Consider the following 12,519-nt stretch of genomic DNA (forward strand, 5'->3'; position numbering starts at 1 on the left):
TTGGCTGGCCTTGGGCAGAAATTGGATCCCATAGCTCCTAGATGATAGCGGGGGGACATGGTCTGCCATGTAGGCTTGGGGAGAGCAAAGATCCAATTCGAGTATCAGGGTGGTTTGGTGCCACACATGGGCTTAGAGGTAGAGGGATGCTTATCCAGGCAGCCAAGGACTGTACAGCTGTTAGAATTTCCTAGGCAGGTGCCTGCCTGGTTTCCAGGGTGGAAACGAAGTGGACCAGCGGTGGCCGACTAGAGCCCCCGCCCCGGTGGTAGGGGGCGGGACGGTCCTGGGAGAAGGGCGGGGGGCGGGGCCAGGGGCCACTTAAGGCGGAGCCCCGGCGTTCTGGCAGAGCCGGAGCCTGACGGCAGAGCCCGGCAGGATTGGCACTTACCCACGACCCCCCTTCCCTGCTATGATGGCCGGTCAGTAGCAGGTTCCAGACCCCCCGGGGGTATGTAGGCAGAGCTAGCGGCAGCCAGGTGTGCTGAGCCACAAGAGCTCTAGGGCACTCTGGGGGCAGCTCTGCCTGCTGCGCTCTCTGGTGCAGGGGGAGATGCCCAACTGACGAGCGAGCTGGTGAGGACAAGAACGTTCCCTTTTGGCCCGAGTCCGCTGCATCCATGGCGCTGCCGGCCAGTCTGGTGCCCCTGTGCTGCTTGGCACTTCTGGCGCTGCCGGCCCAGAGCTGCGGGCCGGGCCGGGGGCCGGTTGGCCGGCGCCGCTACGTGCGCAAGCAGCTCGTGCCGCTGCTCTACAAGCAATTTGTGCCCAGCGTGCCCGAGCGGACCCTGGGCGCCAGTGGGCCGGCCGAGGGGAGGGTGACAAGAGGCTCTGAGCGCTTCCGGGACCTGGTGCCTAACTACAACCCCGACATCATCTTCAAGGATGAGGAGAACAGTGGTGCAGACCGCTTGATGACCGAGGTAAGGAGGGCCTCTCCCCACCTGCTCGAGGGCACCGCCAATTTCTCTGCTCTCCTCTGGCAGCTGGCGGAGGGGACGGGGGATGGTGTGAGCTGGAGTTCATCTATAGGGACCTTGATCTCAAGGATCTACCTACACTCCTCACCCCTCACCCGCCCCCCACCCCAAAACACACACACACACACACACACACCTCTCTGCTGGCTGTACTGAGTGATCAGGAGGGATCCAGGGAGAGGCTGCATGGGGAGGGGGAGAAGGGACTAGTGAGAGTGAAGCTGGGAGAGACAGGGAGGGCGGGGAAAGGAGGATGGCGGCAGGCGAGACGGGAAATGGCTGAGGCGTGGACCGGGGGTCAGCTACCGAGCCAGGCAGGAAGGGCTGGGGTGAGCTGGGGGCCAGGAGCTGGCTAGGCAGCAGACAGAAAGCTCTACCCTTAGCCTGGCTCCTGACCTGATTGTGTTAAAGCTCTGTGGGCTAAAGAGACTGAAGGGGCTGGGAAAGGGGTGACCAAGGGTCAGGTCATCAGGCCATCTACCTGAGGAGGGGCTGGGCAAGAATTGTCTTTGGCATGGGGGAGGCATCTCAGAACCAAGGTAAAGCTATTCTAGAGTCTAAACGACTGTCCTGGAGTGAAAAGTGATCTTTGATGGGAAGAACAGATGGGCCCACCTGAGAATCAAAGGGTTCCTGTGTCCCTCAAACTCAGTGTAGCTCAGGGACTTTCCTTGGAATTAAAGGGTTAAAATGAATTCAACTACCATGTATCAAGCATCTGCTGCAGACCAGAACCTAACCAACCTATGGTGAGGTGTGAAGGCCCACCTCTGCCCTGTGATCTCAAATGTCAGAGCTGGAAGGAAACTTGGAGGTCACATTCTTCCACCCCCCCACCCCACCCCCACCCCCGCCTCCCATTTTTACATGAGAGCTGGGCCCCAGGAGGAAAAGTGATTTAATCAAAATCTTGAAACTAATTAGTGGCATGCCTGGGACTAGAATTCAGGACTCCTGATTCTAAGTCCTATACACTTTCCATTACACCACCTAATTGTGTATGGAGTGGGGAGGTGGGGGGAGAGGGAGGGGTACGGATTTCCTCTGATTAACTGCCATAGTTTTCCAGGTTACTTTGTTAGGAAAACCTGTCCAGGGGAGAAAGAATTCCTTCTTGCTCTTGCCCTGAAGCATTCCTCCTCCCCAGAGATTGGGAAGGGGATACTCCTTCCCTCCTGGCCAGGGATGGAATATCCTGGCCCTTTCCTCTGGTTTCCACCTGCAGCAGAGGGGGCAGAACAAGGGATAGGCCCAGGAGAGGCTCTGACAGGCCTGGGAACCCCCCTCGGTCCTGCTTATCTCCCACACCCTGGCTGCAAAAGGCCTCCATTGAGTTGGCTCTGCACTGGGCTGCTGCCCCCGCAGGTCAAGGCCTCAGGGCCTCCTTAGGGGACAAAACGACAAAAAGTTGGAAGGAGTTACCACTTTTCCTGTCTTCCCCCTCCCCTCCTTTCCAACCCTGCGGAGGTGTAGAAGACTCGGAAGAAGGGCAGGGGGGAAACGTCCCTCTGGCAGTTAGGAGAAAACCAAGTCCGAGGAGAGGTCAGAGCGGGGAGAAGAAAAGGAAGCTGTCCTCTCTGTGCCTCCTCCCGCGAGGTCCGTGCTGTGGTGCGCGCCAAGGTCTCCGGCTCCCAGACTGGAGCGGCCGAGATAACCGTGGTCTCACTCCCCCGGCGCAGGCTTCCAGCCGCTGCTGCTTTTCCTCCTCTCCACTCCCACCCTGCAGGGGGCCCCCCAGATCCGCGCAAGGGCTGCTCGCGTTATTCTCAGGTGTTACTCCCACGCCTTTCTGCGCTGCCTCCGGAGCAGAGACGGAGAGATTGGGGGCTCTCAGGGCTGGTGGAGCCCGAGCTGGAACTGGGAGGGCTGGCCGCGCTGGGGGAGGGGACCCGGCGGGCCGGAGCAGGGATGGGGGGCGCGGCTTTCTGCCCTTTCCTCTCTCTGAGCCGGGGCGGCTGAAAAGCGCCTTTGTGGATGGAGCTGCTGAGTCCGCTTCTCCCGGCGCGTCCCCGGCCTCGGCCCGGGATTCTCGCTCGGTTAAGTCATCCGGGAGAATGGCCATTGTACTTCGCGCAGCCCCCGCCGCCCCAACCCTTTTTCCAGCAGCCTAGATCCCGTACGGCTCCGCTTGGGCACCTCTGTGGGGGGGCACTCGCACCACGAAAGGGTTAATGCTAGGGGCTGAAAGGAGGAGGAGGAAGGAAGGAAGGAAGCGATGCCCGGTGCCAGGGAAGGCAACGAAACAAAAGATGAATCAGGCGGAGGGAGGGCAGCCGGGGCTTGGGGCGGGGGCCAGGCCAAAACAGGGGCTCCTCTCGCGGAGCCGGTCTGCTCAACCCCTCCCTGACAAAGCTTACACCCGCTCTCTCCACTCTTGCCCTCTCCCAGGTTGAACTGAGGTCCCAGAACAACTAGGGATGAGGGGCGGAAATGAAAAGTGGGGGAAAGAACTAGGTTTGGGCGCTCCCTCTCAATATCAGGGGTGACCCCACAGTTCGCCAACGATGTTCTGGAGAGCATAGATTAGCGACTACACCCACTCAGATTCTCACTTCCTCAGGACACTCAAAATCTGGGAGGGACTGGAGGGGTGTCGGGAAAACAAAGAAGAATTAACCCGCCCGCCCAGGTCGCTTTAGCCCCCATGCTGGTGGTAGTGGTACTGAGGAGACTGACTCCTTTATTCCCCGCCAGCGTTGTAAAGAGCGGGTGAACGCGCTGGCTATTGCGGTGATGAACATGTGGCCCGGAGTGCGCCTACGGGTGACCGAGGGCTGGGACGAGGACGGCCACCACGCTCAGGACTCACTTCACTACGAAGGACGTGCCCTGGATATCACCACGTCCGACCGCGACCGCAATAAGTATGGGTTGCTGGCGCGCCTGGCAGTGGAAGCCGGCTTCGACTGGGTCTATTACGAGTCCCGCAACCACGTCCACGTGTCTGTCAAAGCCGGTACAGTACGGGGTGGGTGGTGAGGTCCCTCCGGGAAACTGAGGGTACGCAGCCCTGTTGGGACTCTAGGGGACCCCAGGCGGGCGTTAGTGTTGTAAACCCCCTTCCATTTCTGCCCAGGTTAGGACCAGATCCGTGGGAACTTGCATGTTGTTCCGGGACTGGTGAGGTCTGCGCTGGGCTTGACCCACGTCTTTGACAATATGTACTAACATTCTGGAACTGGTCTCCATGCAATCCTCTCTCTGCTTGTCCCCTCCAGATAACTCACTGGCGGTCAGGGCAGGCGGCTGCTTTCCGGGAAATGCCACCGTGCGCCTGCGGAGCGGCGAGCGGAAGGGGCTGCGGGAACTGCACCGCGGTGACTGGGTGCTGGCGGCAGACGCGGCAGGCCGGGTGGTGCCCACACCCGTGCTGCTCTTCCTGGACCGGGACTTGCAGCGCCGGGCCTCATTCGTGGCTGTGGAGACCGAGCGGCCCCCGCGCAAGCTGTTGCTCACTCCCTGGCACCTGGTGTTCGCCGCTCGAGGGCCTGCGCCCGAGCCAGGCGACTTTGCACCGGTGTTCGCGCGCCGGCTGCGCGCGGGGGACTCGGTGCTGGCGCCAGGCGGGGACGCCCTTCGGCCTGCGCGCGTGGCCCGAGTGGCGCGGGAGGAAGCCGTTGGCGTGTTCGCACCGCTCACAGCGCACGGGACGCTGCTGGTCAACGATGTCCTGGCCTCGTGCTACGCGGTTCTGGAGAGTCACCAGTGGGCGCACCGCGCCTTTGCTCCTCTGCGCCTGCTGCACGCGCTGGGGGCGCTGCTTCCGGGCGGGGCCGTCCAGCCAACTGGCATGCATTGGTACTCTCGGTTCCTCTATCGCTTGGCAGAGGAGCTGCTGGACTGAGCGCTCCAGGCATAGAAACCTCGTGGCATCCGCCTAAACGGGAGTGTGCGGGCTGAGATCTGGAGATGTGGGCAGCAGACGATGCTGATTGGGAGGGAGGGAGGGATAGGGAGAAAATGGACGCGATGGTTTAGGGGCAACCTCTACCTGAGAGGTTGGGTCCTAAGTAGATGGGGTTGATGATGGGTACTCGTCGACGAGGACTATTTCTCCTCTTCTTCCCCAGTGCCTCAGCCCCACCCGATTATTTTATTTTATTTTCTATTTATAAATTGTAATATAATAATCTGCTTGCCCCGCCTGGCAAGATGAGGGGCTGGGGCACAGCGTTAACAGTTATCTGACATGGGAGCCAATCTGACATCTGACATTTTCCTACAAGTGGGCTAATAAAGGGAAGGCTTCCAGGAGCTTATTGGGAAATATCTCTATTCAGATGGTGATTTACCTCCAGATTGGGGGAGGGGGTACGGAGAAAGGGAACCATACTTTACTTCCCATTCCCCTCTCCTTCCCCAGCAGATCGTCCCACCCTGCTTCCTCCTCTCAGAGGAGGCATCCCAATCGACCAGCAACAGAGACCAGAAGAGTCTGCCCTTTTCTAGGCTGCTAGTTCTTTTTCCCACCCAGAGAGGACTAGCATTCTGCCCACATGTTTGCATACCGACTGTTGGAGGGACCAGGGTTACCCAAGGAACAAGAAAACCCAAAAACGTCCTTTTTCTGTTCATAGGGGCTCCAGAGGTGGCTCAGGCCACTGTGGGTACTGATACTTAAAGAATTCTGGCCCCCAATTGTTAGCCTGCAGTCCTGGTCCCTCCCTCAAGAATCACCGTAATCCCCATCCTACTCTGGTGTAAGGGGTCTACATGGGGCTGATGTTTTTTGGGGGGATGTAACTGGACCAACTGATGACTCATGGGAATCCCTAGCTAATTCATAACTAATAGTCCCCACACACTCTTGATCAAGAGAAAGAACCTGGACAGAGGGCTAGAACCTATCCCTCCTGATGGGCTGAGCCCAGATGTATGGGGGTAGAGGGGGCATAGGCTCTCCAAGCAAGGGCACATAGGAATTAAAACCTGAGCCCCCTTCCTGATCACCTGTCCTGGTTGTTGTTTCTACTGGCTTCCTCCACCTTTCCCCTCTCCCCTCTCCCATTATTTCTAGCTCTGCTTTCCTGGCCTGGGTGTTTCTGGAACCTCTGGGTCCAACGCAGCAGACACCTGGAATCCAGGCAGGCAAGTGCCCCGAGTTAGGAATGGAAGCTCCGAGGAAGTTGGACTGCACTGGAAGGAGAGTGTCAGGGCCCGGAGAATGGTAGGGGTTGGCGGTACCACCAGGAGCCCACCTTTCCCTGTAGCGGCTGTGCTCTTCCTGCACAGGGTCCCTGCTATATACTGCCCTCTAGTGGCCTTCAGGATCGGTTCCCTTCCCGGCCAAAGGAAAAATGCTGCGCAGAGGGTGGACTGGATTTGTGCAGAGGAGCCTTCCCCCAGGATGCAAGAGATGGTGGATGGTACTTGTTAAGCTGCCAGGGCTTAGCCACCGGTATCAGGGGCTGGCGAGGAACCCACCTGCCTCTCATTTGGAAAGTGGCACTTTTGTATCCCTTGCACCTGGTTTAGCTCTGTGGCTCCTGGAAGCTGGAGGTATGGTTGTAGCCTGTAGTATTCCAGATTTCCATGTGTGTCCAAGTTGCCCACTCACCTCCCTCACCCTGTGACACTTTGAGTTCAGTGTCTGGAGGTGAAAGCATACTTAGGGTTCCAGGTAGTGCTTGATAAAGCCGACATTTGGAAGCAGGCCAAGTTTACCTTTAGTATCTTTCCACCTCCCATTTCCCTCAGTCCACACCAGGTGCCCATTACCACCACCCTCCCCCTTTCAGAGGGATTTCAGAAACACAGTCCAAGCTGTGGACCTTTCCTTCCTACTTTCTAAACCTGCTCTTGTCTCATTCTATCAGATCCTGATGCCCTACTGTCATGTCACTCCAGGTGATGACTAATCTGATAAACTAATTAGTATTTCTACGTTGGTAGGGCTGTTTTCACAGGCCTATTACATGATCAAAAGATCATGTAATGCATATATCTTAAAGGCCTGCTGAAAATAAGGCCTTAAACCATGAGACCATAATGGTGCTGATTCCTAGCACCTTAATATGTTGGGCAGGAGATACCTGGGGACAAGGAGAACTAATTGGTTTCCCTTAAACTACATCCTGTAGATTACTCCCCAGGCCTGAGGCTCACCTCTCACCCTCAACTTCCATCCCTCCTTATTCTTGTCCCCTTGACGCCCTCCCAGCTTCCTAAAATAAAGTCCATTCCCTTCCCTCAAGCAGCAAAGAGTACCGTCTCTATGAAGATGGCCAGGAAGGCATATTTACTTGGCCACACAACATCTCCAAATGCAGCACCCCTTCTCATTAACAGAATTGGCAAGGAGGATTAGGGAAAGAAAGGGCATGGCTAGGAAGTCAGGCAGATCTGGAGATAATGATCCTTCCCTGACAGGATTGTTGACAATATCAATGTATGTGCCCAATGTGGAATAGATACCATTGAGTTTTATATGCTCTGCACCCGTTTCTCACTCCCTTTGCTGCTGTCTGCTGTCTGTCTGCTTCTGTCCTTACCACTCTACCAGAGGCAGCATTATCAATGGTTCCCAGACCTTTGGGGATTGTGTTGTCCCTATAATTGTTTGATTTCATAACACTCCGTTCTTCAGAAGGTGCTGTGTGACAGATTTAGTTTTGCTTTAGAACTAAAGTATAATTAAAAGTAATCTTGTTTTGAGAATTGCAGAGAATTTTGTGATCATCCTGGCAAGACCTCTCCACATACTGGGAAACCGGAGTTGAGAAGCACTGCTTTAAGGTTCAGGTGACCTTTTTATTGCCCAGAATCCAGATTTTTCTCCCCTTCCTTTCTTCAAGCAGGAGTTACTGAACATCTACAGTGTAGCACCGTATTAGGCACTGAAAAACACACCAAAATTAAGAAATAGCTTCTTAAAGGTATAAGATTGTTAGCTGCCAAAGCAACATTGTTACTTAATCAAGATGAGTTGAACGGGTGCTAAATGTCATATTTGTACATAGGAGGCCTTGTGGAGAAAGTAGGGCCTGAATAGGATGTTGTAGCCTGTGTAAGTGGAGGAGACTAGAAAGGCCATTCCAGACAGAAGTACCAACATGAGCGAGGACTTGGAATCTGGGATGAAGATGTGCAGGCTGGTTAGAGTAGGAAATTGGGAAATGTAACTCTATGTAGCTAAAATTTCCTGAGAACTTACTGCAGGCCAGGCCCTGTTTTAGCACTTTACATACTTTCTCATTGGTCCTCACAATAACCCTATGAGATTGTATTACAGATAAGGAAAATTGGGGCAGGCACAACGAAATAAGAATGCCTCGATGGGGGCTTCCCTGGTGGCGCAGTGGTTGAGAGTCCGCCTGCCGATGCAGGGGACACGGGTTCGTGCCCCGTCCGGGAGGATCCCACATGCCGCGGAGTGGCTGGGCCCGGGAGCCATGGCTGCTGAGCCTGCGCGTCCAGAGCCTGTGCTCCGCAACGGGAGAGGCCACAACAGTGAGAGGCCCGCGTATTGCAAAAAAAAAAAAAAGAATGCCTTGATGGATGGGGCCACATCCTATGGGACCTTAAGCTGGTTTTGACTCTCTTCCTCATTCCCTCCATTGGGTCACTAGTAAGTCTAGCTTTCTGACAGTTATTTCTCTCTCATTTTCATTGGCTCTTCTTCCTCCTGCCTGGATGACTGGCTTCCTTAACTAAAGCAACCTAGCTACCAGTTAAGGAAATACAGATGTGGCTGCAACTCTCTGGCAGTCATCCATGGCAGGTTGGTACACCAAGCCAGAAAGCATGAGAAGACTCTCAGCTCTTTTTGAATTAGAGGAGGGGAATGTTGCACTTTGTTATGGACTGAATGCATGTGTCTCCCCCCAGATTCATATGTTGAAGCCCTCATGCCCATGTGGCTGTATCTGGAGATGGGGTCTCTAAAGAAGTAATTAAGGTTAAATGAGGTCATAGGAGTGGGCCTTGATCTGACAGAATTAGTGTCCTTACAAGAAGACATAGGAGAGAGCTTGCTTTCTCTCTCTTCACATGTGCAACGAAAGGCCATGTGAGGCCATAGTGAGAAGGCAGCCGTCTGCAGGCCAGGAAGAGAGCTCTCACCAGAAACCAAATTGGCTGGAACCTTGATCTTGGATTTTTCTAGCTTCTAAAACTATGAGAAAATAAATGTTTGATGTCTAAGCCGCCCAGTCTGTGATATTTTGTTATGACAGCTCTAGCAGAATAATATAAGCTTCCAGAAATGTTTGAAATAAGAAGAGGCCAGTGCTAAGATGGGGTCCTTAGTGAAGAGAAACAACTCTGCTTGAAAAATTAGCATTTCTGACCTAGAGCCTTGAGATGTGTATCCCTGACTGTGCTTTTGTGGTCCCTGCTATATTGGAGGAAGCGTTCTTCCCTGTCTGGGTAACTGAGGCAGCTGTCTATGGGAAGCAGCTTATGGCTGGTTAGGGTAGTTTCCTGTGGGGGATTTTGTGGCCAATTATCATATTCAAACCTTCCTCTCCCTGTTATTGTCTCTATATGTGACTTGGTTAATGATGAACATCTCCCATGAGAAAGCGGTATCTTTAATAAGGGTTTACTGAGTGCCTACTCTGTGTCAAATATTGTGTTGTGCCTTGGGCATAGGACAATAAAGTCAGGCATCGCTCCTACGGGTCATCTGGTGAGACAGGCATAAGTGGTTAGAAGGTTGTTGAGTGTGGTAAAGAGATGAGAAGTGGCATTTAAGCTGAGACCTGTACGGTAGGTAAGAGTTGTTCAAGCCGAGGGAACAGCATGTGCAAAGGCCTGGAGTTGGGGAGCAACAGTAAGATGAATCTGAGGAGCATCGACAAGTTCAGTATAGTGAGCGGGAGATGGGGTCGACTTTAAGGGTTTTCAATCCTGTCTGGAAGTTGAAAGCAATTGCAGGATTTGAAGCAGGTGAGGGGAAAAGTCAAACTTGCATTTTAAAATAAGGAAATTGGGGCTTCCCTGGTGGCGCAGTGGTTGGGAGTCCGCCTGCCGATGCAGGGAACACGGGTTCGTGCCCCGGTCCGGGAAGATCCCACATGCCGCGGACCGGCTGGGCCCGTGAGCCGTGGCCGCTGAGCCTGCGCGTCCGGAGCCTGTGCTCCGCAACGGGAGAGGCCACAATAGTGAGAGGCCCGCGTACCGCAAAAAAAAAAAAAAAAAAGGAAATTGCCGGGACTTCCCTGGTGGCCCAGCGGTTAGGACTCCGCACTTCCATGGCAGAGGGCAAGGGTTCCATCCATGGTCGGGGAACTAAGATCCCACATGCCATAAATAAATAAAAAAGGAAATTGCCAATTGGATGGGCTTTTTGGGTCATCTTTATCCCTAAGTAGGTTGGTTCTCATCTGAGCATATGAGTATCGCTAATTCTGACCACAAGTAGGAAATGCCCCCGTCCCTACAGAGAGCGTGTTATGGGAACAGATGGAGGTGGGGGCAGCGTAGGGAAACTGGAGCAGGACAGGATAAGATAGAAACAGAACTGAAGGTGGTACCTCAAGCCCTGGCTTTGCTTCTCTCTGAAACCTGAACCCCAACTGTCTCTCAACTTCCCTCCTTGAGACCACATAACCTAAGAACACAGTGGTCTGCTTTCAAACCACATGGTGTCAAAAAAGGATTTATTGGAACTAGGGACTCTTTTTCTGCTATTCTCTTTTGCTTTCCAGCGATTCTTTCCACGGAGGCTTGACTTTGCTTGGAGCTGATGGCCCTAAGCTGAGACAGAGCTGCCACCCTGAGAGCCAGGTCTGGGCTGAACATTGCAGCTGCCTAGGGAACAGCTGGTTAAGCCCTCAGCAGCTGCAGCAGCTGGGATTCCACCCAACATGTGAGCTGGGATTAATCCCATTTCCTCCACACACATCCTTTCCTTGTTCTAGTCCCTGGCTAGTCTATAGTAGCTCGTAGAATCTTTGAGGCTAGATATCATGAATCTCTCCCTGAACTAAGCTGGAGTCAAAGTCACCCACCTTCCTCTTCTCTTGGAGGCAGCTGGCCCAAAGCACCTGAGCACCACCACATGAGGGAGGATGTGGGTCTCTCTCTCACACACAACCTCCTTTCCCTCCTTATCTCTATCCTTTGATAAACTGGCTAGGTTGGATTCTTCTCTGAAAAGTCTCATTTTCAATAACTTGTAGAATTGTCTAAAGATGAAGGGGCTTCTTTGGTGGGGTAAGAAGGTGGATTTCCTTTATCTTCGAAAGACTCTGTACAGAGGCCTGGAGACTTGGTGGGAGTGTTGCAGGAGGATCAAGCATCCTACTGGTGGTTGTCACTTTTCAACTGTGATTGCTTCTCACATAACAGTGGCTCCACAGTGAAAAATAATAGGGCTGTATATTCTATTTGGTGCCTATGCACCAGCTGTGTGACCTTGAGGAAAATCTCTTTGTAAGAGATGCCAGAGGCTACTACAATGAGGTGTTTCCAAGAGGGTGGAAACAAGGAGGTACTCTGAGATTTAAGCAAGTCAAATTAACACACAAAGGGACAAGGCAGTTCCTCTCAGGTCCAGAGACTTGACTCCCTCCCTTCAACAAATATTTATTAAAGCCCCTGCAAATACTATTAGGCATTGTACTATGCTGGGGATTTTTGACAGTTTTCTAGAGAAACAGGCAGTCGTTTTAATGGATTAAATTAATTAGGTTTTAGCTTAGAGGAGTGGCCTGATCAAATTTGGGTTTTAAAAAGATCACTCTAGCTCCTAAGTGGAGAATGGAGTTAGAAGGGAGTGGGCCCAGGGAGGAGAGCAAGCAAAATGATAATGAGATAATGAGAGATGATGTTGGTTGAGATAAAGAGGTGGCAATGGAGATGGAAAGGACAGTTTCAGGACATATTTGTAGTTGTGGGATTGATAGGACTTGGTGGTTGATTGGACAAAGAGGAAGTGAAGAGTAAGGTAGAAGAAGAAAAATATTTCTTTCAACTTTATCGGCTTGATATTAATGTATCTAAAATGAAAGAAAAAGTCATTGATCAACCAATATCAATCTATTGATCCAAAATGGAATGTGGCAAATGGGCAACTCAGTCAATCAGAATTGTTACCACGTGCCCAGAATTATCTTGGGGAGAGAAGTGCCGAAATGTGGTCACTGGTGGGGCAGGGATGGTTCTTTGGGCCTCCACGTGTCCTGGCCAAAATACCTTCACAGAGTTAGTCCTCTTCTTTTATCCTAATGTTCTGCTCATCAGGCACCACATTGGTACCTCGCTGAAAAGGGAGTGCCCTAGATAGAGGATGTGCAGACTTCCTCGGTAGTGGAAAGGGAAAGCAACAGATACATACATTGGCAAATTGGTTCCCTGATTTGGGAACCCAAATCACGCGTTCATGAATTATTGTGAGGCTTCCCTAGCACATGAGCATTTGGAGGTCCTGAGCAAGTCCAGTTCCCAAGTTGGCTAGACTGAGTGCTCTTCCCAGCGGCATCTTTCCCAGTGATGTCCAGGGAGGGATCCAGACCATCTGCCTCAGGGCATACCTCTCTGGCCAAACTGCGAATTCATTTTCAAACTAATAACGATAATTACTATGATGGCTTCA

At 52.9% G+C, this 12,519-nt stretch overlaps 1 protein-coding gene across 1 annotated transcript; it reads left to right on the forward strand.

Moving 5' to 3' along the window:
* Nucleotides 1-339: 339 nt before the first annotated feature.
* DHH (desert hedgehog signaling molecule) lies at nt 340-4,907 on the forward strand. The gene is made up of 3 exons (XM_079937300.1): nt 340-923; nt 3,675-3,936; nt 4,199-4,907. The coding sequence occupies exons 1-3, from the start codon at nt 621-623 to the stop codon at nt 4,822-4,824; spliced, it is 1,191 nt and encodes a 396-aa protein (XP_079793426.1). The 5' UTR covers nt 340-620; the 3' UTR covers nt 4,825-4,907.
* The last annotated feature ends 7,612 nt before the right edge of the window (nt 4,908-12,519 follow it).

The sequence above is a fragment of the Stenella coeruleoalba genome (genome assembly GCF_951394435.1).
Source record: "Stenella coeruleoalba genome assembly, chromosome: 11".
NCBI classification, from domain to species: domain Eukaryota; kingdom Metazoa; phylum Chordata; class Mammalia; order Artiodactyla; family Delphinidae; genus Stenella; species Stenella coeruleoalba.

Excerpts from the sequence above, each read along its gene's own strand:
- DHH (XM_079937300.1), top strand. The coding sequence starts at position 621 with ATGGCGCTGCCGGCCAGTCTGGTGCCCCTGTGCTGCTTGGCACTTCTG. Across the intron at positions 924-3,674 it reads CAGACCGCTTGATGACCGAG|CGTTGTAAAGAGCGGGTGAA; the intron begins GTAAGGAGGGCC and ends ATTCCCCGCCAG. Across the intron at positions 3,937-4,198 it reads CCACGTGTCTGTCAAAGCCG|ATAACTCACTGGCGGTCAGG; the intron begins GTACAGTACGGG and ends TGTCCCCTCCAG.